The sequence below is a fragment of the Neopsephotus bourkii genome, unplaced genomic scaffold (assembly GCF_033783945.1).
Source record: "Neopsephotus bourkii isolate Nb327-2 ecotype Australia unplaced genomic scaffold, CSIRO-AGI_Nbou_v1 NB_1107, whole genome shotgun sequence".
Lineage (NCBI taxonomy): Eukaryota > Metazoa > Chordata > Aves > Psittaciformes > Psittacidae > Neopsephotus > Neopsephotus bourkii.
This window is the reverse complement of record NW_026901594.1, coordinates 360,243-385,197: the sequence shown is the minus strand read 5'-3', so window position 1 is coordinate 385,197 and position 24,955 is coordinate 360,243. Positions and strand designations below refer to the sequence as shown.

The 24,955-nt window shown below is 40.3% G+C and overlaps 1 protein-coding gene across 2 annotated transcripts; it reads right to left on the bottom strand.

The window, feature by feature from the left end:
- Window positions 1-9,204: 9,204 nt before the first annotated feature.
- On the bottom strand, window positions 9,205-24,522 carry CDK7 (cyclin dependent kinase 7). Of its 2 annotated transcripts, XM_061362261.1 has the most exons (11): window positions 24,352-24,522; window positions 22,714-22,747; window positions 21,526-21,593; window positions 20,528-20,596; window positions 18,807-18,917; window positions 18,048-18,166; window positions 17,458-17,557; window positions 16,533-16,619; window positions 14,638-14,787; window positions 13,050-13,197; window positions 9,205-9,378 (listed from the first exon to the last, which is right to left on the bottom strand). In XM_061362261.1, the coding sequence occupies exons 4-11, from the start codon at window positions 20,543-20,545 to the stop codon at window positions 9,353-9,355; spliced, it is 759 nt and encodes a 252-aa protein (XP_061218245.1). In that variant the 5' UTR covers window positions 20,546-20,596; window positions 21,526-21,593; window positions 22,714-22,747; window positions 24,352-24,522; the 3' UTR covers window positions 9,205-9,352. The 2 variants fall into 2 exon arrangements, with proteins under 2 accessions (XP_061218245.1, XP_061218246.1); XM_061362262.1 differs by lacking the exon at window positions 22,714-22,747.
- Between the last annotated feature and the right edge of the window lie 433 nt (window positions 24,523-24,955).

Sequence of the window (24,955 nt, the reverse complement as noted above, 5' to 3'; positions counted from 1 at the left end):
CTTTCCTCCTTCCACGTTCTGTGTGTGTAAACAAACAGGAAGTCAATGCTTTAGGAAGCGGATCATCTGATGAATCATTGTTGATAGCGGAATAGACTCCACAACTTGGTTAAAGTTGTAAAGTAGGTATGCTTTATTCAGCTGAAGGCGCACGGGGGGATTGGTCCTCCGAAAGGCATGCGTACCTCAGTGCCGTTTTCCTTTTACATTTATCCTGTAAAGTCATACATATGTATTAGGTAGCACAATACGCCTATACATATTCATATTCTAGCCCGTATTATAAAGAGCTAAAAGGCTCTCCACGCATGCGCAGTGCCTCCTGGTGGTCTTGGCCAGGGGTCTTCAGATGAAGTAAGTAGTCTTCCTCTTGTGGGTAGGGGTCTTCAAGATGAAGTAAACGAGTCTGCCTCAGGCTTGAACTTTTTACCTCTGGTCCTCACGCATGCTCTTTAGGAGCTGGATGGGTCTGGTCTATGTCCAGCTGGTTTAATGAGCTATTCCCTTCGTTAGGAAGTTTTATCTTAGTACTGCCTGATAAGGCATCTGCTGAGCTTGTCAAGCCAGCTATGACTTAAGCAGTACCCCTTGTACAACCCCCCTATTCTCCTCATTAGGAGGTTCTGTCCTGGTACTGCCTGATAAGACATCTGCTGAGCTTGTCAAGCCAGCTATGACTTAAGCAGTACCCCTTGTACAACCCCTCTGCCCCGTACATTCTGTCTAACCCCCCTGTACAACCCCCCTGTACATTTTGTCTAACCCCCTTGTACAACTCCCCTGTACACAATAGGCCACATCAGTTTCAATTGTTATGTAGTTTAGTGTTATACTGGGGACCGAAGAGAGCAGCGTTACTTTGAGGGTACAGTTTGTAAAAAGCAGACATGTGCTATGCTTTTACTGGTGCTCTAATATCTGTACACACTCAGATACAGACAGGGTATTTACCACTGAAACAAGATTCATTCTGTCAAGCAGATGGTTATTTAGCTTGAAGGACACCACACCAGCCTGTGGGCATCCCAGAGGACCCTACTGCAGTGCAAGCACTGATGGGATGACACTCTTGCCCTGAAGAAGCAAGAACAGCCCCAGTCTCAGGTCAGGACTAGGGGCTGGAGTCTCAGTACATCAGCTCCTTTCCCCAGAGGCAGGGCTGAAGAGACAGAATCAAGAATTGAACAACAGAGAGGAAAGCAGTGTGGCCAGCAAACAGGCAATGGAAAAACACTGCTGGCTTTAACTTCATAACTTCCTGAAGCACATGGTTAGGCGTGGGTTAGGGTTAGGGTTAGGGCATCACAGCATAGTAACAACTCAGTACACTGCAGTCATCTGCTATTTCTTGTCTAAGCTTCCTACATACTCACCAGATGCTGACTGGTCAGGCTTTGCTTAATTTCCACATCTGCAAAATGAACTCAAAACATGAAGGAGAATTTGAGGTTTAATATAGAAATGAAACTGTCTTGCAAGGAGAGGCTGATGCAGGTGACATATGGTGGAAGAGCCCTAGCTGGCTATTCTACGCATCAGCATGTCTGCAATAGGAAGGAGCATTCACTGGGTGGGGAACACTGTTAATTTCCTGCTCCATGCAGCCCTCTTAAGTGCCACTCAACATTGCTATCACCAACATGAGTAAAGCCAGCCTCTGCAATGAGAAGCAGAGCTCTATAATGCACTTCCCAATCGGTCAGAGCCCCAGAGGCCTGGGATGTGTGCCCTGGCTTTCTGAGTGAAAAACTCATCACCAGAAAGGCTTGAACTTTCCTGCTGTGCTACTGGGAGACATGAAGCAGGCTAATCACAAAGCAATGAGCAGCTGTTGCTGCATGAAAAGAACTGTCACTCTGAAACTATCAGTGCATTTGCAATAAGGTTTACTCATCCAGTACATACTCTGAAACCAGAGGCTAACCTGATTCATTGGCCAGGAATCTTCAACTCGTAATTCCTGCCTCAAACTATTCATTTTGGCAGGGTGTCTCTTTGAAGAGATGCTAAATCCTATTTAGGGCTTTCAAGTGACAGGGAGTCCATAGCATCAGCAGAGAAAGGCAGAGTGCTTTGGCCTTACTTTGTATAAGGAATTTTACGAACATACTTTTAGAAGGATTTAATGAGACAAGCAGAATAGGGGCAAGAAGTGGCCCCATAGAAAGTAAATCCGAAAATCAATCAAGTTAAAAGTCTGGTCTCAGTTCAGGTGCCAGGGAGCTAGAAATGAAAGACAGAACTCAGAAGCTGTAACCACATGGCACTTGCCAGAAATGCCCCTGAGTAAGAAGCCAGTTCGCCCTGGGAGCAAGCCACTTTGTCATTCAGCATGTGCACAAGCAGAGCACAGTGGCAGAACCTGAAGCCCCAGAAGCACTTCCCTTCAAGTCATTTACCTTTGAGCAGCCTACAAAACTCTGCCTGCAAGGTATCCAACCACCTTCATACACACCAGTGACCATGGCACATCAGCTTTGCTCAGGTCACCAGGAAAATTACTACCCTTGGATCCCAACTGCAGTTACACTTGCAGACGTTACAGCTTTACATGCACCCACTTTAGTCATTCCCTAATCATTTCTGCATGGATGACTGTAATAGGGGAAGAGGTTCTCACTGTCATCCTTCACTTGTGAGAAGAATGCAGTGTTACTACCTCTATAGAGAACTTAAAAGTTGTTAGTGGTGAAGCAGAAAGCTTTTTTGGCATAGCACAGGGAAATTGTAATTTACCAGGAATGCTAAAGGACACTCTGCTTCTTCAGTACTTGCATAGTATGAACCAGCTCAGTGTATTTTAGGGTAAGAATATTAAGAATTATGCCATTTTGTTCATACCTTCCAAAAGTAAGCTGCAACTTGGAATGATGTTTTCAATGTTGTGTAGTTTCAAGATTTTCAGTAATTAGAGGATTTTGGTTTGTGCCAACTACTAAAAGGAAGAGCACAAAGAGAGTGCATTCAATGAGAAGGAGAAATCTACCACTTCACTGTTTTTCAGGTGTAATGAGATACAGAAAATCTTTCTAAACTTAAATGTTTCAGAAAGAAAACAAAACCAGATAGTTAAACATTGTGGTGGCCACTTACATAAAATCAGTTCAGTTTTATAGTGTAAATTTAGACTTTTTGTGCTTGTTAAAATACAAAAGATGTGAAATGGCTTTTTAGGTAAAGGTCTATTTTGCTTGAGCCTAGTAATTAGACACTAATCAAAAATGAGGTTGTGGGAGGGAGGGGAAATATCTGTGCAAGTGCATGCACACATTCTGAAAACCGCAGCTCAGATCCCAACTGGACTTTTTTAACAGCTAATGACTTGACTGCTGCAATGTTTGCTGAAATGCTTTCCTGTGGAAAAGGTATTCTGGTAAAGGGAAGCACCGTGCAAAGGCATGATCAGACCATCCTTGGTTCGCAGTCTTTGTGGCTGCAGGCCATGATAAACGCATGACTTTCTCTTTTTTTTTCTAAGCATACACTGGAACCTGGATTATGGACCACTTCTCCCCAGATCCTCTTAGGTAGCTAAAGGCTTTCAGAAGGTATGGCATTTGGACATCTTCCAAAAGCTGGTGTATCCAGGAACCATGCCAGGACCAACTGCCACAGCACAGTCTAGCCCAGCTGTAGACTGACAAAAAGCAAGGGGGGATCCCTTATAGCATATATCAAATATAGCAGTATTCATTACTGCTATAGTCGGAGGATCACCTTCAAGTTTGTGAAGGTCTGGGGAGGAACTCAGAGCAACTGTAATAGCAAAGAGAGCACTGAATGATCTGCCAGTGCATGGCAAGAGCAACCTGCAACTACAGACCTCCTAGATGGGGCTGATAAGAGAGACTGTTGGTGCACGTGGGGACAGACAAGCATGTGCCATTGGCCTTTCTGCAATATCACATTAGTCATAATGCTAAATGGTGGTTTCTTGTATTATCTCTTTATTAGTGGTCTGTAACCCACACTAAAAAAAAAAGAAAAAAAAAAAGAAAAAAAAGCTATGCACTTGAGTAGTCAAATGTAGCTAATTTTGATCAAATGTTTTAAATCACTTACTTGACTTGATAGAAAGCATTTCATAGCATTTGAATATTTTAATATTAAAGAAATCCCCAAGGCTGGTATTTCCAGGTAAATCTGGCCAAAACCCCAAACACCTCACCTTTTATTTTGAGAATGATAGTTTAATAAACTGGTTGCTTAGTTGTTTTTTCACTCCAGTGTTGAAGTGGATTAAAATCTGCACTTTCTATTACGGAAACACACCAACTAAACCTTTCTCATGGGCTAATTTTTTGCTACCAAAGTACAGAAGAGTAGCATTACACAGCTTTGCACTGAACACTCCAAGTGATGCATTTGCATGCTCATTATCGATCCTTTTTAGCACAACACCATGTAATGCCAATTGTAAGTGTAATTCTTTCTGACCTCACAGCAACTGTGTGCAGTATTGCTTTTCATTCCTAAATCAGGATTTTATTCTAGAATGTTTTGGGTTTCTTGATCACAGCTAAGACCCTTACCTTGCAAATAACCGACACAGACATTTGACCCGGGTGACACTGAGGAAACACGGTGCTAGCAGAAGAGACAGCAGCTTCTCCCAGCACATTTACAAGTTTCTGACACTCAGGTAACCAGCCAGCCGCAAGGAGTCTGGTGCTGCCTTGAGGCAAGAAGTCTCACTGGAGTTAATGATTGACAAGAGGCAGGAAAACAGCATGCCCCAGCGTTACAAGATAAGGAAAATTAAAGAAGTTCTGCAAGAATAGGAAGGCTAGCATGATTAAGCTGCATGCTGAGAGGGAGCCCGGTTCTCCATCCTTACAAGGAGCCTCAAGCTGCCTTGATGATTCCGGAGTCACAAGTGTTGGCTTAAGATCAGTTGTTACCACATCCAACCACCTACCTTATTCCTCTGTCAGATGCTGCCCCTAGTGGCATGGAAAACTGATGCGGTTCAGCATTTCAACTCCCGCAGTTAAATCTGATAGATTAAAACTAGTTTCTACCATCATGTATAAAGATAAAAAACATGGTGGCACTTTCTGCACTGCTGACTTCCTCAGGATGCTGTTGTGAGAAAATCAGAGTAGCTTCTGGCACATGGGCAAGTTTCAAGTAATAAGAAACAGTTTGAGATTCGTCAACCCAGTAGCAGACTTCTTCAGAATTGCCAGATTGCCATATTTTATTTTTTGTCAATGAATTTCTTCTGGAGAGAGAGATATTCAGTCACAGATGACAAATCTGTGCAGGCTAACATAAGTATGTTTGGAGGATACCTGCTTACTAGCCTGGCCCAAACTCGAGGTTTCCCCAAACCAAAGCACATTAGCTGTCCTGGGTTCAGCAGCAGCAGTCATTTTTAATCCTTCTTAGTAACTGGTGTAGCACTGTGTTTTGACTTTTGGCCTGGGAACAGAGCTGATAACACCGATGTTTAGTCTGACCGAGGACTTCGTGACATGTATTAAAGTCAGCTTAATATAACTGTCAATGTCCCTAATGAAGTGGCACAAATCTCTTGTGGTAGGATATATACCATGTTTTACTAACACTTTCTAATTACAAGTAGGATGATATGCCCCCTCTCCTCCTCTCTTCTCTGCATACTATTCTGTTCCTATCCCAGTAATGAATGCTGTTGGTATGAAGGTTTCTGGGCACAATTTGAGCTGACAGCGCTAGAGGAAATGGTCGTAACAGTGATGGCCTCTGAGCTGACCACAGAAAGCCTCTTAAGAAAAAAACTTGTTCAGGACCTGTCTGCCTGTGGATTCTGTGGAAGGAAAAGACAGAAACACACACACCACCCGCTGACCTTTTGTCTGAAAGAGTTAAGAGCTTCTAAAAGTAAACAAACAGAAGATTTTCTGAATAAATCGTTTGAAAATAGAAAAATCAAAACAAAAACAAATAAAACTGAACACAGACTATATGAGGCTAGTTCAGTGGCATCAAAACTAAGATTTTATTCCAGCTGTGCCTGGGGAAGCTTGAGAATGAGAAATTGGAATTACAGAATGAACACAGTTTTGCCAAGTGCAGTTCTCAAGCTAGCAAGAACAGGGCTGCTTCTGCACCTTTCCTGGTAGTGGTGGTGGAACCAGGGGGAACACAGGAAGAACAGACCTAATTCTCAGCAGGTCCTTGGAAAGATTGGTATTGATAGAAGGTTCTCTTAGGCAGTGTTGGTTTTTGGAACCAAAAAGAGACTGCAGCCGTGCATGTCTTTTCCCCAGCCTCCCACAGTATCGGGTTATCAGCAAGGTATATGCCAAAACACAGCCTGCCAAACATTTAAAGCACTCAGATTAGTTCTCTGAGAAGTTTCTCTGTCTCAACCTAACAAGCTACATCCCAACCTATTCCTGTTTTATCCTGTGATTTTATTACAGCCTTGTAGAGAGAATACCTTACCTCAGAGACACAGTTGACATAGTTGAGTATGAAATACAAGGTGGAGCAGAGGAATTCAAAGAAAAGGTGGCCTAGCTATAGCCTCTTTTGTAACCATCTCTCCCTTTTCCTAGAGAAGCAAATGAGTATTGAAAGGGCACAGGTGAAACCTGCTCTGTAAAGGAATCGTTACATAGGAGCAGATGTAGTGTTAACAGTCATGCACCAGAAGAAACAGCTGAGTAGGAGTTAAGCAAGCAGTGTACATGCAGTAGGTCAGTAAACTGACTGCAAAGCAACAACTGTATCCTACAACTCAAGCTGGCTCTGAGCCTTCTGTGCCAGAACAAAAAGACTGCAGAGATTACGCAGTGTTAGCACCAGTCAAGAAGCAGGAGGCAAGATGAGGCTGTGATCGTTAGCTGTCCTTGTTCTCTATGCCACCACAATAGTAATATCTGTGAGAAAATTAAATCTATTTTGTTTTAGACAGAGAGCGCCTTCCCTTTCTTGCACTGTTGCCACAATAAATGTAGCAAAACTCGCTGTGTACTTCCCCTTCTGTATTTGTTATACACTGTGGCAAAAAAGTGCAAGAAGAAAACAAATGTTTAGTTGTATAAACACTATCAGTACAATGCATAGAAGTTGCTCAAATTCCATTAAGTCTCCAGGTAAGAGACATGGAGTTTGCAAAGACAAGTACTAACCTTTCAGAGAGAAAGAGCAGTGACTCATGATAAAAAGTTGGTAAGGGCAGAACTACTGTCTTAACTGAAGAGAGCAGGTATTCAGATTATGTTCCAGTCTGTGCAACTGTGCAGCTTAGACTGTTGCACAAGCACATGCAAGAAGGCTCAAGACAAACTAGCCCTGACTGCTGGGGTTCTGAACAGAAGCCAAGTAGATTGCAGCAGCTGTACATTCAGCAAGTTGATGGCTATATTCTGCTGTCTGTTGCAGAAGTCTTGCACATATTTTAAAGTTCTGAAAGTGATTTCATTTGGAGTAATGAATGATGACGCATCTGGTACTTGGATCTTAAACTGAGCACTTGCTGAACAAATTTATTAATACATCCCTGCTCAGCACTACTTACTCAACACTACTACTGAAAACCTAAAGTCTGAGAAACCTACAGTAAGTAGGCAAAGCTCACTCTGGAATTTAATGACATTTTAAGCTACATTATATGTAAAGGTTGTAGAATAACTTGTATTTCATGGGGCATTCAGGAAGTGTGGGGGATGAAGGCTACTTTCATGCAGAGGGATCTGGAAAAAAAGTGAATGCCAGGAGGGAAAAGACTATAGAGGAGGGTGTGATTGCTTTGTAGTGTCAGTTGACTATTCAGAGCTGAAATTATCTAGACTTTTGATAAATTTTGCTTACACATGGTTACCACATTAAATATCTGTAGATTTTCTGATGGTCAAAAAGCCATGACTGGTGTCAGTCAAGTTTCCTATATTCAGAGCTTGTAAGCAGCAGTCCTTCAGGCTCAGTTTTTAATTTCCTCTGAAGAAAAAGCCTTACTGCTGGACTGAGAGTGGTCTGAAAAGGGTGTTAGAGATGATGGTCCAGGGGACTTGCACCAGGGTCTCTCACGAACTGATGCTTCCTTTTGTGGGCCCTTCCATTCTTTCCAACTTTAGCTTATGAGAGAGAATTAGATTTTTAACCCTTCTTTGAATTCACACCAGGCAGCACCCCAGCAGCTGCCATCTTCTCCCCTCAGCTTCCATTCCGTCATTGTGTGCTGATGGATGACGTTTCTGGACCCCTTTTTCCTGCTTCTGGCTTTCCTGGCATAGGATCATGCTCTTCTTCATTTTTCTCTTTTGTATTTTTCTCCTGCTCGCTTGGGGTATTGTGCGCAGTTCTGGTGTCCTCAACATAAAAAGGACATGGAACTGTTGGAACAAGTCCAGAGGAGGGCCACGAGGATGATCAGGGGACTGGAGCACTTCCCATATGAAGACAGGCTGAGAAAGTTGGGGCTGTTCAGCCTGGAGAAGGCTGCGTGGAGACCTCATAGCAGCCTTCCAGTATCTGAAGGGGGCTTATAGGGATGCTGGAGAGGGACTCTTCATTAGGAAATGTAGTGCTAGGACAAAGGGTAATGGGTTGAAACATAAACAGGGGCAGTTTAGATTGATACAGGGAAGAAGTTTCACTGTGAGGGTGTTGAGTCACTGAAATGGGTTGCCCAAGGAAGCTGTGAATGCCCCATCCCTGGCAGTGTTGAAGGTCGGGTTGGACAGAGCCTTGGGTGACATGGTTTAGTGTGACGTGTCCCTGCCCATGGCAGGGGGGTTGGAACTTGATGATCTTAAGGTCCTTTCCAACCCTGGCTATTCTATGATTCTATGTGATAAAAGAGAGATTGCCAATGCTAAAGCATAATTAGCATGATAAAGCTTGCAAGGTAACCAAGTCAGAAATTAAACAGTATTTAGATGACCCAAATACTCCTTCCAGAGTTCTGACCTGCCTTCACTTATAAATGATAGATTTTTTCCACATTATGAAAAATATATGGGCTGGCAGACAGTCATAGGTACATCAAAGATCTAGGTGGAAAGTGTTATTTGTAGTTTTCCTCCATCAGGTATACATCTGTAAGTGATAGCATGTAATTGAGCATAAAGGTTCTGCAGAAATTGAGCTGTGTAAATCTGTAGCCATCTAGCAGTTTTGACAGCACAAGTCAAAGTAACAGGATATCAAAACCAGAGAAAGGAATCTTCTTGTTTGGTTTAAAACCACTTTTATTATAAATGTGAGATTAACTAAAATCACTGTTTCATCAAGGAAATATTAAATTCACATTTTACGTATTGGAATATCACAAAATAACCATCTGACGGCTACTTCAGCTTTCTTTCAATGACTGGGACTTGGGCTATTTTCACTTATTTTCATCCACCACTCACAGCAATCAGAAAATCAGCTTTTTTGGTAGTCCTGAAAAATGTAAATCACACTGTTACCAAAGTAAAGGAGTACAGCCCCCTCATTAAGATTTTAGTATTTATTTGATACTGTTCCTCAGATGTATCTTCTCTGAGCTGCTTAATACTGTTTGCCGCAGCAGTACTACGTGACTTTTCCCAATGAATCAATCTATGACATGATGCTAGAATCCAAGCTTACCTGAATCAGTATGCATACTTCAAATGAGTCCCAAATTCTTTAATTGTGTTAACTGCATTTGAGGTATATGTAAGTATTTCTCCTTGTTGGTTTAAAAAGCTAGCCAGTTAGTTGTACTTTTAAACCTAAAAAAGGCAAGCTATTCTAAGGCTTAACCCTGCCCCACGACACATATATATTCAATGATTTTTCTTAGGTGCTATCATCACCCAGCAATAAGCTGTCGGCAGAAAGTAATAACCCTTTTAGTGTCTGCCTCATCGCTTAATCACATCTTTGTTTAGTATCACCTGTAAAGATGATGAGACCAGTACGTTTTTGATTCTATTCCAGATCTTGTCCTGTCACTTCTTCATATGCTACTTATTTGTAATGTAGGTAGAATAAACCATAGCTGCCTTCTGGGCCGGATATCAAGCTTATTATGAAAGAACCCAACAGTTGTTACCTGCCCTATAGGCAGAGGTCTCCTCTAAAATACACTAACACTTGATCATACCCATGAACTTTAAACGAATGCCCAAGCAACACAAATTCTTAACTTTAGATACAATGTTGGGGTTTTTTCCACAAACCAATATAGAATGGTACTGAAATTAAGACAGGTTCCTTATACCGCATTAACTAAGGAAAAAGTTTAGTGCTGTATCTTTTACATCTGTTTTGTGAACCTATAACTCTGTAGAAATGCAGATTAATAGGACTAGAAACTGTGCCCTGGGGAAGCAATGCTGCTTTTGATTACATGTTTGCCAGAGTGGAGAAGATGGACAATGATGTCACCATAGCATCAGTGTCTCCACATACCTCACTGATAAGAAATAAGTGGTAGCAATACCTAAAAATACTGCATGCTTAATACTTTTTACAGGCAGTCACTCATCTGATGATAGTTTCGTCCTGACAATAAACACACTTTCCTGAGAATTACACCTGCCACACATTTCAGTTGAGTAAACACACCCCACAAGCCACAAAGGCTTGCTCTTGTGGAAAAGCAGCTCTTACACTGATGGCATATATCTTTCCCTCCTGGCAGCCAGCCCCTAGTACCATTTTATAAGAGGGTACCCAGCAGTAATCAGTTCATCATGCTAAGTTCCAGAGTGCTACCTCAACAGGGCTAAGGGAAAGAGAATGTACTGGGCAGGTGTCCTGGGCTCAGCAGTAGCAGTCATTTTTCTCCTTCTTGGTAGCTGGTGTAGGGCTGGGTTTTGACTTTCGGCCTGGGAACAGAGCTGATAACAATAATGGTTTGGTTTGGCCAAGGACTTCGTGAGTCTCATGCTCTGCCAGGGAGGAGGGGAAGCTGGGAGGAAGCAGAGACAGGACACCTGACCCAAACTGACCAAAGAGGTATTCCATACCACAGCATGTCATGCCCAGGATGTAACGGAGAGTTACCTGGAAGGGCTAGTTCACTGCAGGGCTGGACTAGGTATCAGCCGGTGCTTGGCTGGGCTGCCGGGGTGAGTTATCAGTCAGCTGGTGCTGAGGTGTTGTATTCTCTTCCCTTGTTATTTCCTTTATCGTTATTATTATTGGTGGTAGCAGTAGTGATTTGTGTTATATCTTAGTTACTTAACTGTTCCTATCTCAATCCGTGGGAGTTGCATTCTTTCTGATTCTCCTCTCCATCCCCCCAAGAGTAGGGGAGGGCAAGAAGGGGGGGGGGATGAGTGAAAAAGCTGTCTGGCTGGGTTTAAACCACGACAGCAGGATGCAAGCACAGACCAGCATAAAAATTCTAGGGAATGCAATTTATTTCCCTGAAATTACCTTTGCACATTTCTACTCTTAATATGAATAAACATGTGCTGTACTTTGAATTATATTTAAACAAAGACTGTAGGATATTCTTCCAAAGCAATATCCAGATTTTAACTGTAGAAGATAACACCATGTAAGGATGTCATATGAAATCCAGGGTAGATTTGCTAGCTCTAACACTGGCTCTCTCCTTTAACATTTGTTGGCCAGCAGATGATCTACCTTTGAGATTCTCTAATTCTGTCAGCTCAGCTAAGGCAGAATATATATATATATATATATATATACAGAATATAATGGAAAATTCACAACACAAACCCCATCATGTTTCTGTTGCCATTATATTGCTTTTTATACTGATACTTAAATGTCCCAAAAAGTAATGCTGACTTCCTAAATGCCTTTGTTGCAGGCAATCTCGAAACTTCTGGCATTTAACGCACAAGTTTGATTTCCTCTTGCTAAAGATGAGACTTTTGTGAAGACAATAAAGCAGTTAAGTGTTCTAGCTTGATACAGCTCTAGAAACTGCTCACTGTCAAATGCAAGACTTCAAATGGTGAAGTCACAGAATTCAAGGAAGCATTTCTTCCTTGTTCCTGTCCTTTAGGTAACAAGCATATTTTAGGGCTTGTACTCCAAAACACTGATCACAGATCTCCACATGGTCCTTGCAAAAGGACCTAAAAAGCTTAATTTAATTATTTATGCTATGGTAACTTTATGAATTCCAACATGTTGGTTGAACCATGGTACTAGGGTCAGCCAGAGTCAACTGGTTAAATTTTTCTTTGAGATTAGAATCTTAAGACAGCAAAGTAATGCATTTTACTCTTTGACAGACTGAGAAACAACAAGTGCCTAAAAAAGTAAGTTAGATTCTAATAATGTAGCTGTCTCTCTGAATCTGAGAGGAAATGCATTTTCATGGAAGCATCTTCATTCTAAAAATGTATCACTCTCATAATCTCGTACTGGCAATAGCAAGAAGCTGATGCTAACCTGACAGCTATCTATCATATTCTAGCTGTTAAGATGACCAGCTCCCAGTTTAAGAACTAGTATTTGCCATTCCACTAAGAATTCTAGGTAATTTAGCTGCAAATACAGGTCTTGAGTGCTCAGAGCTTTTCTTGCCATGAATATATAAAGCACATTCTACTGTTAGGGGAAGACTGAAGGCTCCATATAGATGTTAGGGAATAGGCTTGCCTTTTAAAAGAGTCACTGAAATGTGCTTATTTTCCTTAACCAGAGCAGTCTTAACAGTTCACTTGCTTCCAATTTACATTCTGCCATTTGTTAGAATAACATGCTTTATTTCTCCCTCACACCCTCTTTTTTTTTTTTTTGTTTTAAGTGATGTAAAGTTATTTCCACCTCAGTAAGATGTCTCAGGAAAAAAACAGGGGTGGGAAACCATAATAGCCTGTGTTTTAAGAGGCAGTACCAAACCCCATTACAGAAATTAACAGAATTGGGTATTTCTCCTAACAAATAGATTCCTAAGCATCATAAGAGATGCTTTTTTTTTCATACTAGCTCTGTTAGAATACAGAACTAAGTCATTCCCACCTTAAGGCATTTATCCTAAATCATAAATCATTAAAGGGCTTCAGCTGGTGCTGGCGCCCACGGGGGTACTGCATTCAGAATTTTTGTTCTGAAACACCAAAGGTATCACATTTTCTCTGAGCACGTAGCAAGGTTACCTTGATCTATTCCATCTGTTCTTTTTCTTTTTAAATTTGAAAGTGCATTTTGTTGCTCTTTCGCAACTTCTCCGGGACAGTTGGGTCTTGGCAGCCTATTTCCTGGTGTTGGTCCTGGTCGGTTACTGAAATACTTCTGTTTCAATGCCTTAATGATAATGAGAGAAAAATAACACAGTAGTTAAAGCGTCAGAACACCACCTATAAAGAGGTTACAATGAAGTTAAAGCACTTGCAACTGGGATTTCAAAACTACTTGGATACTTTTATAGAAGGTCACCTTGGGGCAAACCAAGATTTTGTGATCTCAATGACTACCCGCTGCACTTTGATTTGTAAGCCAAAAAATAATTACTTTTGACTAGTACTCAAGACATCCTCACAAAACTCTAGACAACACTGCAGGTGGTCTTCTACAAACAGCAAATTTCTAGCTCTGAAGAGCTCACATTCTGAATAGACAAATGAGACAAGAGGATAAAGAAGTAGTAATAAAGAAAGATTAGAACATATCCAAAATCTTGATCTGATGTGGGACCTGGACATCAGCTATTCTGCTAGCTTTTAAGATAGGTCTTTCCCCAAACTTTCAACTGTGCTACTTCTCATTGTAAATTCTGAAAAAACTTAATTTGAATTAGATCATAAGATAAACACAGGTGAGCAGGGCTGATTTCATGTACTAGAATTACAAACCCTATTTTAAAATTTTGAAATTCCAGAGCTTCCATAAATGGTGGTTAAGGAAAAGAGGCTAAACTTTCTCTTATCCATCATTACTTTTGCTAATCCGCTACATGGCATTCAATGCCAGCTGTAAATTAAGCTAATACAGTGAGTCCATGTTGTTTCCTGCCTTAAACTGTGGTGTTGTCAATAAAAATGCTAGACTAGAAAAATAATGTATATTTAATATTCAAGTTACTATCCTATTATATGACCTCTAAAATTACTTCATATGTACGAACTAGTACAGAGATGTCCCAGGCATAGCAGAACTATGTACGAACTAGTACAGAGATGTCCCAAGCATAGCAGAACTAACTAGCTGGAATTTTATAGTGAAAGTTCCTAAAGATGGTGACCAAAAAACCCTGAATGTGCTCTGAAAAAGTCTTCTAGAAAAAAGATATGGAAAAGGATATTCAGATTATAGTTCTGGTTTAAAACACCATACAATTTCATTTTAAAAAAGAATCCAAAAAAAGTTTAAATGAAATTGAAAAAGAGACTGGATGAAGTAAGGATGAAAACCTTTCAAACCCAGGGAACAAGACATGCTATGTTAACACTAAAGTTTCAAGCTTTAGGTGGCTGAATTTTGAATGTCAGATATTAGGACTGTCTGAATGCTATGATTCATACACATTTTAGTTGTCTACCTTTGCTATATATTGGAACAGGGATGGTCAGTCACCATTATTCAGGTCTGTCAAAGTTCTTTCTATGGAAATATGTTCCTAGTATTTCATAGACAAAACTATATGACATTACATTTCAAACCTGGCTTACTAGCTTCAAAGTACATTTATATCCAGTATTAATGGTACGTTAACAAACATTAGGATATAATGCAAATATACTATACCTGAGTAGCTGTAAGCCTTGTGCACGGATTAAATGTGAATAAGCCTTGCAGAAGATCAAGCAAATCATCACCAGCTGCACTGAAGATATGGTGAAGGGGCATTCCAGGAAAAGACTTAAATGTGACATAATCTGGAAGACTTGTCATCCCCTAGAAAGGTGTATAAAATAGAACATATGTTTTTCAAGTTAGCAAAGAGAACTGCTATCTTTCATCAGAAACAAACTATCTTTCAAAACACCTTGCTAATTCTTGGTCAACAAAATAAAATTAATTTAAGAACAGTAGGTCCTGAAGACTTAAAAAAACAAAACAAAAAAAAAACAAAACCAAAAAACTGTTACAATTATGTCACACATTCCTGTTCCAAGTGCTTTCATTTCCCTGCTTTAGTGATGACCAGCCCAAAAGGAAAGCTGCAATCATATTATGGAAAACTTTTTTGTGTGTGTGTGTGTGAACTGATATGGTAGAAGAGACAAGATTCACAAAAGAGCAGTCCATATTTTCTTCAAGTTAATAATACACTGTCCTCCTCCTTCAAGTTATCTGATCATCAAAAGCATTTTGAAAGGCACAATCAAAACTTTTTATCTGGGGAGTGGGGAGAGAGAAAGAAAATAGGCCAAGCAGGTAGCAGCAGATGAATTGAATGCTTTTTTCTCCTGTAGGTATGAAATCAATCCCATTGTATTCAAATTCTATCATAAAAAATTATCATGTAGCAGACAATTATCCAAACATAATATTTTAAATCTCTATAGTCACCACACTTCATTAAGCTTACCCAAGCAAAATACAGTATTAACACTGAAGTGGAAAATGTGCTCAATTACAATCTGACAATAAAGCTTTCAATTCTTGAAAGGCATGGGTTTGCAAATTAATTTGGGAATGCATCATCTCTGTCGTGCTACTATCTTCTGTTCTCTCCTTTCCCCACCTACATCTTAACTCTTCAAAGCAAGCAGAACCGTCACTGCAAAAATCTTCATGCCTTTCATTTAGAATCTCAGTGCAGTAACAGAATTGTATTGGGCTACAAATGCCTTACACAGTATTTCTCCATACAGCTATAGCTCCATTTGGTGATTGCTTACTACAGCATTCAAGCACCATTTACACAAAGGAAAAGTGGCATAGAGAAGGAGCAGAGGTGGGATAGGATGACTTGTTAAAAGTCCAGAGGGTGCTTCCATGACTCAATTACAAAAAAGGATGGTCTGACCAGGGAGTTCTGGAGCCCCTGTGCCCATTGGCTCGTCCAAGCTGCCCATCTGAAGAAGCCATGCCCTGCTTCCTGTCAGTCTGCCTAATACCATGGTTAGGTTAGGTCATTGTGTGCCCTGATGCTATGTTTGACCTGGTATTATTGAACTTACTGTTATCTCGGAGATAGCTGTACTACTAATTTGTGTTGGTTTCAGTACCGTTACTCTGAGATAAACTGTTTTCCCTAAAGCTGTTGGTCTGGTGGTTCTTACTATACCCCAAATCTTTAACTTATCCAGGCCCAACTAAGACCCTAAAAATTGCTCCTACTTCTGAAAGCTATTAAAGGCTTTCAGGTTAAAGCAGACTGATTAACCTAGCATCTCAAAAACATAAAGCAGTAACAATAATTTCATACCAATATCCATGGGAAACTGTGGATAAATACAGAAAGGTAACCAAGAAGTTCCATTACTCTTGCTTAATGCTAACAACAGTGCTATACTGACCAAAGATTTACCAAGAGAGACAATATATCTCAGCTGCTTATCCTACTTTGTGAGATCAGGCAGCTGCATTCTGAAAATCCACTTCAGTATTCTGGTACACTCCTTAAGTTTGAAAGCTAAAACAGAGAGTTACCAAGTGAAACTAATGTCAGTCTGATAAACAAAAGAACTTACAGGCCACAGGTCTTCTGTTGGAGTGCCCAGTGTTTCAAATATCTTTGTTAGCTGGTCAAGATCGGAGTCTCCAGGTAAAAAGGGAACCTAGAAGAAGGCAACAACATTTGATTGAATTAACTTCTGAATTTTAGTTCTAGAGAAAAACTGTGAGCTATGCCTCATAACTGCAGGGCAAAACATCTTTGTGTATCAGCTGCCCACAAAGACATACAATATTTAACGGTTTCTAATGATGTCCAAATAGATTCTGAAGGTTTCTTGCAATCCAGGTTTGACAGCACTGACTTGATAGCAGAAAGCTAACTGTAAACTAAACCACCAGCATATTTATGTAAAGTAACTAAACACAGGAAAGGTTTTACATCTCATTTGCCAGTTTAAAGTTGATAGGTCACAGTAATCTTTCCATAATCTGCTCCCTGAAGTAAGGTTTTATATATAATCAAAATATTTAAAGTGAATTGTAGCTAGATTACACAAGCAGCAGTAAGACTGATGGAATGAGGGAGAGTAGTGACCCACTAGGACAGAAGCTGCCTAATCAGTGTCATACCTCATTTAAACTAAGCAGAAGACAGAAAAGGGGTTACTTGCCCTGTTCAACTTGTAGCTTGCATATCAGGTACCCAACGCCAAGAAAAATGAGACTTTGCAGCAAAAGCAAAATTATGAGCAATTATAGGCAGTAATGAACAGAGACTTTCAATGACTGTGATGCTTATGGAACCTTAGTCTATTCCAAACCTTCACTTTTCTTACTGCTACCAAGTTTTTGGAAGCTTTTTTCTCTCCTTCCTTTTCTTCCTTTCCAAAATTGCCTAACTGCCTTTGCCTGCTGCTGCTAGCAGGAGAGAGAAAGCCCCCACACAAAGTTGCAACGCACTGAAGAGCAAATCCATAATGCTTACGTTTCAAGACTTACCCTAAGAAGCAGTTCAGCTAAAATACAACCAACAGCCCACATATCGACACCAACACCATACATTCTAGCACCAAACAATAGTTCTGGGGCTCGGTACCACCTGAAAAAAAACCCACATTTTGGAGAAAACTCGCAAAAGGGAATCCTTTGCATATTTGCAGACCTGTTTTTTAAAGCATATATTAAATAAGCATGCCATAAACATTAATAAATATTTTAATTGGGTCAAGCTTTTGCCTTGTAATAGGTATTGTGAATAGCTACAAAAAGAAGATTCTAAGTGTCAAGAGTAACAAAAAGTAACAGCTGTCTTGCTCTGAAAGCCAGTCTCAGAGGCAGATACATATTATTTTCACATTTCAAAAGAGTATCACACACCACAACAACCCCATGGATGCATGCTCTGGCAGTTCTTACAGAGACTCTGCTAAACAATGCTTTCTCATGTTTCTTTGGGAAGCTCTTGCCACTACAGCCACATCACATGAGATGGATGTCAACTTTCAAGATGTTGATTTGACATGGCACATTTCAAGAGACACTGCAAAACAGCTACACAATCACTATGTAATTAAAAAACAGTGTCTTACCTTGTTACTACCTGGTGTGTATAAACTCTGTTTGGGCTTCCAAAAGATTTTGCCAAGCCAAAGTCAGCCAATTTTAAAACTCCGTTTTCATCTAACAACAAATTATTTGGTTTAAGATCCTGTCAGTACAGAAAGCAAAGAATGACTTTTTGACAGTGTTGATAAAAAACAGGCATATAATGAACCTCCTGGCAAGTGTGCTATCACAGTATTCTAATATACAGTTCAGCTAAAATACAACCAACAGCCCACATATCGACGCCAACACTATACATTCTAGCACCGAACAATAGTTCTGGGGCTCGGTACCACCTGAAAAAAAAAAAACACATTTTGGAGAAAACTCACAAAAGGGAATCCTTTGCATACTTTGCAGACCTGACAGCACCCAAGCATTGTTCAGCTATAGACAAACATTAGTGTGTTACCAGAACTGTTTCAAGAACAAATAAAAAAACCCAAACAACACACACTGCACATCTTACAGGCTGTTTTGAAAGTTCAGTCCATCCCAGCCAGACCCAGTTCAGTGCTCACCAAAGTCAAATTTAACTTGAGGCACTTCTATATAAACATTTAAATAACTACATCAGTAATTCTTACACTTCTGGTACTGCTACTGTTTCTCCAGCTAGCATGCACACCTACAGACTAACAGTGTCCAAACTTCAAAACTATCTTCATTAGACTTCAGACTCAAATTCCATCAAATGTGATTTCTGTTACAGCATCCAGGCTGTAAATTTCGTACATGCTTACCCTGTGTAGAATCCAGTGCTGATGCAAATATTCTAATCCTTGAAGGGTCATCAGCATATATGCCTTGATATGAGACTGTGTCAACACAATACTAGTATCCTTTATAATAACCTGTAAAGTGTTAGATTGACAATAAGTCTTACCATGCAAGATTAACTTACTTCCATTCTTCCAGACCAAAAGTTATTTCATCCTTTAAGATCAAATTTAAATTGGCAATCATGTATTTTCTACCATTCTCACCTTTTTTTTTTTTTTTTTTCTTTCCAAGAAAATGTCTATTCTGGAGATCAGAAATTGAAATGGGGAGTCCGGACATCCTACATGAACTTTGCATAACAGGCAAATGAGAAAACGGGGGTGGGGGGGGAACGCAAGTATATTATCTCAGTTCCAGTCTGATACCCAGACTTTACAAGACAAAGATGTATACACAAAAATTATAAATGTGTTAGTGAAGTTGAAATTATGTTCCCACTTATTCCTTCTCTCTTTATGCAACCTACGTATCTGGTCTTTGTGAATGCAATGGTTTCCTCTTCTATTTCCAAGAAGATAGGAAGTATGACCACCTTACTGTATTTTAACAAATTGCTTAGGTTTTCCACATTCTCTGCTTTTTTAACATGAAAATTCTATGCACACATCCTGTTTGAAAGTATTTTCTACATTACACCCCAACATGCTTGTCAATATTACAGTCCAGTTCAGTAACAGCATTTCCTAAGTTTTAAGTTGTTTGAGACTTATAAAAATAGCTAAGGCTACACAAATTTTCATGTATGCAGCATATGCACAATCACAACAGGCTACAGTCCAAAATGGTGGCCTGAGTAATACCACAATACAGTTAAATGCTCCATATACCATTTTATAGTACAGAAGTATTTTATTCCTCTTTGCTTACTATTACCTTCTTCAGCTCTAAATGTTGCCTAGCTACTAAGTCAACAGAATGAATCCTCTAAAAAGTCAACTCATTAACTTCTATTAGCAAAAACCTGATCTAACCTTTTCAGTCTTGCATTCGTCTGGCTTTCACCTACCTGTCAATGTTTTCTTTTAACATTTTAAATGCAATCCCTAGCTCTTGTGTAATAATCCTGCATGTGTAATAATCCTGCTTAACAACTACATTAATTTCAGTCCAGAGTAGGTATAATGTGTGCATATACACATCTGACATGAACTGCTATCTAAGACAGTTTTCCAAATCAAAAAATCTCGCCTCATACTATCTCATATAAAGGCTTCCACAAAACCAAACTGACTTAAGGCCTTGGAGAATGAAGATACTGATTTGTAAGTAATGAGCATCATTACATTTTTAAGAATGGATCAGGTGCGTGTGACTTTAGCACCAGCTCATCACTTGGTACACTTTAGTATTGTCCTTATTTGACCATGTTTGATGATAGAATGCTTAGCACTTGCACTCTGAGAGACTGATCTATGGATTGAGGTACTAGGAAACTAACACAGTAAAGAATCCGTTTCCTGAAGATCATGCTGACAAGTATTTAAAAGTAAAGGCATTATCAGCTGAGAACTCACAAAAATTATGAAATTCTTCAAACTACTTTTAAGACATGATCTTAAGCAACTGGCAATGTATGTCACCTTTCTCATACGGGCAAATGTAATCTTGTTAAAACAGTATTAAAAAAGAAAAAAACCCAAACATTTGAAGATATGGAAATAAAAGTAATGAAAAATCTTACCTCTAGATCCGTTTCCATAAAATCAAATACCAAACTAATATTGGACTTGTGTCCAAATGCATCTTGAAGCTGTAAAACCAAATACATTATGATGAAGCTACTGTTGTACTTCCGGTTTTCTAAATTCATGCACCATTGTAGTCTGCATGTGGATTTTCAGCTTGCTGAAATGGTTTAAATTTTTCAACTTGCAATACAAAAATTCTTACTCAGTTTAGCTTCTTCATTCAGCCTCACATTAATTAAAAAAAAATTAAAAAAAATTTCACTGTGTCAGCTACACCAGGCAGTCTAACCTTGTCCCCTCCCCAGACTTTGCTGTTCTACAAAACTCCCACTCTTTTGTGAGACCAGACTGAGTTTTCCTATGAATTCAAGTTCTGTGTATCTGCTTCCTGTAAGCATGCAGTACTTAGAAATTTTAAAGTATCTTTAGCTCCAGCTATCTGCAGCTGGAAGTCAACCAAAATGCAACTGAAATGGTACAGGTTTTCCTCTTCCAAACAGAGGTTTTAGATACTAGCACAAAAACCTAATAAGCCACATGAGTCCCACTTTATCACTGCTTACAAAAGCCTGCTTTAGGCTGTCACCAGTTCCATATGAAGCAAACGATCAGCTAAATTCAGCACTGTACTCACCTGTAAGCCTTTCAAGAGAGATGCAAAATCAGGTAATCTAAATTTCCACAATTCTCGTCATCATTAACACTCACACAGACCCAGCCTAAAAAGTAATAGGATTTCAAAGCAAACGACTTTGTCCTTGTTACTTAAACAGTTGGGTTTTGGTTGGTTTTTTTTTTGTTGTTGTTTTTTTTGTTTGGTTGGTTTTTTTTTGGTATAACAGTTGGTTTATTGCTCATTTTGGGCTAGTAAAAATTAGCTCAAATAAAATTAAGCATCATGTCAATGACCCAACTAATTCTAAATTTCAGTCTGAGTCTGTACCAAAAGTATCTGAGGACTGATTCTAGAAGTAGCATTCATTTTACTTACACCAATAATATTTGGATGACTTAGCTCCTGTAACAATTTTATCTCTCTGAGGGCTGTTCTGTTGATTCCTACATTGAACAAAAAAAAAAAAAAAAAAAAAAGAAGAAAGAAGAAAAAACCCCAAAGATGAGAACAGAATAAAATTTAAAACTCTGGATTAGCACCAAAGAAATCTCCCACTCTGTTAGTCAGGGACAATTTAGTACTGCAACATAACTTTCACACCACTCAACAATTTGTTAAACAACAAATATTGCCATAGGTGAGTTTTCTGCAGAATAAAAGTGAATGTACACTTTCTTCCGCAACAAATAAATTCTATACCACAGTAACCTGGTTTATGAAGCAACATGTTCCCCCTTTGGCAAAGAGGGAAGTTTTAAGCAAGAACCTGGGGGTGGGAGGCAGGGAAGAGAAAATCACAACTCTCTGGCAGCCTGCTCAGCTGTGAGGACTCTGGGATTGGTGCTCAGTTTCTCTTAAAAATTCTCCCCTTCGAACAGAATTGGAGAATTCAGTACAAAGATTCTTGACTGGGAAGCTGGTAACCTGATGCAGGATATGTGAAAAATGGCAGCTTACACACATACAAGATTCTACTGGACCACACAGGCTGTAAAAGAAGACCAGGATTATTGGATTTTTACTTGCTATGTCCATGCCTAAAGGTATGTGGCTCGTCAGAGCACACGACCAAAGAACACTACTCTACAGACCAAATTTCTCAACAGAAGACAGACCCATACAGATACAAGAGTTATAAGATTGTTGTTTTTATCAACTTTCGTCTCACCAAAATCACAAAAATAGAGCAAAGGAAACACCTGAAAACAGAGATAAATACTCCCACCCATCTTAAAATATTTAAGACAGGGACATGCATTAATACAAAAAGATATTCTAAACTCAGTGATGTAAAGATTACTATTCTATGTTATATATTCCTGTTTGTGTTCATCTTAAACTGAGAAATTAAGTGGTTATACCCTCGTATTTAGATATTTACCATGCATGCAGATAGCTCTGCTGCTTTTTTCTGTCCCTGCAGTTTGGGAACCAAAGCCCTACTAAGCCTTACATAACAGCTGAGCTCATTTTCCTCAGTCAAGTTGAGGTGTAACAAATTAAAAGGTATTAATTTACAATACCAAAGCAAATAAAGTAGCAAGAATTTGGTTTATTACTCACCATCTTTAGCTTCTGATCTATGCCCCAGCTTAATCTAAAAAGAAATGTTTCGTATTATATAAGGTTCAGCTACCTGCCCCAAGGGTAGAGGGCACATTATTTAGCATTGCTCTTCTAAGACCTTCCTTAAGTTTCAGGACCATGAAGCACTTTACCAGCTAGGGTTGGTTTTGGTTTGTTTTTTTTCCCTTTAAAAACAAATGTCTCTACAGCATTAGTTTTTAAAAAAGCTTAAGAATAGACATGATGGTGCTGAAAACAGACATAACGCAAACTGGCTGCACAAAATGCCTTCTAGACACAAAGCTTTATTATACTACTAACGTGCTTCTCCTTAGGGGAAAATGAGAGTGAAGTAACTGACAGTTGTCTTAGAACGACTGTAGTAAAATCAGCACACTCTGTAAATGGGAGCTGGCTTAAAGTCCTATCTCAGTCATCTACTATCCTGAAATTTTCAAGTCCAGAACCCTACCGTTGATATTTTCAGATTATAGAAGAAAATGTTATGATAAAAACAAGAATACTTTAAGCAACATGCTGCCAGTAGCAGCCATACAGGTAAAGTATTATAATGCTAAAAGAGATTAGTTTATCAAACAAAATTACCTACTATTGATACTGTTTGACTTGCTCAGTAAAGCAGGCTCCTTAACCAAAGCACTGTAATGTCCATTTTTTCATTCCTTACAAAGCACTAGAGCTAATCACCTGGTTTTAATACAAAATTTTCTTGTAGTCTCTTAGAATCATAGAATAGTTAGGGTTGGAAAGGACCTTAAGATCATCTTAGCTCCAACCCCTCTGCCATAACTGAAATTTCAAGTTGCAAAACAGGCTCCCTTTCAGAAACACAAGACGCAGATGTTGAAGACAGGTTATTTACACCATTTGAACAAAACACTCTAGGAACAAGAATACATATTCTCCCATTATCAATCAAATCGGTAAAAAAAATTAAAATAGATCATTAGGCAAACCAAAAGCAACCAGACACTTGATCACTGTCGTAGTTTAAGCCCAGCCAGTAACCCAGAACCATGAAGCCGCTGGCTCACTCCCTCCTCCTCTTCCCCCTCCCACTCCCGGAGGGATGGGGAGAAAAACAGAATGAATATAAATCCAAGCGGCTAAGAACAGTCAGGCAAGTAAGGTATAACACAAAACCAGTACTGCTACCACCAATAATAAGGGAAATAACAAGGAGAGAGAATATAAAACTAAAAGGAGAAAGAAAGAAAACAATAAACACAAGTGATGCACAACACAACTGCTCATGACGTGCTGCCTGATTCCCATCCCAACCCCAGCAGCAATCTGGGCCTTCCAGGTGACTCTGCCCAGTTTATATACTGGGCATGACCTGCTGTGGTATGGAATACCACTTTGGCTAATTTGGGTCAGGTCTCATTTGCTTCTTGCCGGTTTCTTGTGCCCCTCCTCACTGGCAGAGCATGAGCCTGAAAAGTCCCTATCAGAATAAGCATTACTTTGAAACAACTAAAACATTGGTGCGTTAGCAGCGTTGTTCTCAGACTGAAGTCGAAAATACAGCACTGCACCAACTAATAAGGCTAAAAATAACTGTCACAACTGAGCCCAGGACAATCGCACAACGGGAGCTACTCCTACACTCACCTTTTTAATAGCCACGATTCGGTCGGTGTTCTTGTCCTTCGCTTTATATACGGTAGCAAACTAAGAGGAGAGAGACGCCAGCGTCACAGCCGGGCAGGTGAGCCGGCAACCGTGAGGCCTCCGCTGCAGAGCTCCTGGCGCTTTCCCTCAGGAGGCGGTCACGGAACTCTGCTGCGGCTCGCTGCCAGGAGACAACCTGCCTCTCCAGCCGCCTCGTCTCCCCCCCAACCCCACCTCAGCCCTACACGCCCGGCACCCCCAGCCTCACAGCGGGGCTGCCCCGTGCGGAAGGTGAGCCTCGGCTAGGCCTGCACGCAGCCGACGAGGCCCACTCGGTGCCGCCCGGCCCCGCACAGGCCGCTCACCTGCCCTTCCCCCAGGAAGTTCAACTTCTCGTAGCGTTTGGCTCGCTCACGCACATCCATGGTGGTGGCGGCGCCGGCTCCACACTGCGGGCCTTTAACTCCGACCGTTTCCGGCCCGCCAGACCCACCAGTCACAGTGACGGCCGCCCTAAGCCCCGCCCCCGCGAAGCGCGCAGCCAGTGGCTGCATACAGCGCTGCCGGAAGTGGGCTCCAGCTGCTGCCGGTCCCGCTTGCCCTA

Coding starts and splice junctions, on each gene's coding strand:
- CDK7 (XM_061362261.1), bottom strand. Junction 14,788..16,532: donor CAACAGAAGACCTGTGGCCT/GTAAGTTCTTTT, acceptor ACACCTTTCTAG/GGGATGACAAGTCTTCCAGA. Junction 9,379..13,049: donor AACAGATGGAATAGATCAAG/GTAACCTTGCTA, acceptor TACATTTTTCAG/GACTACCAAAAAAGCTGATT.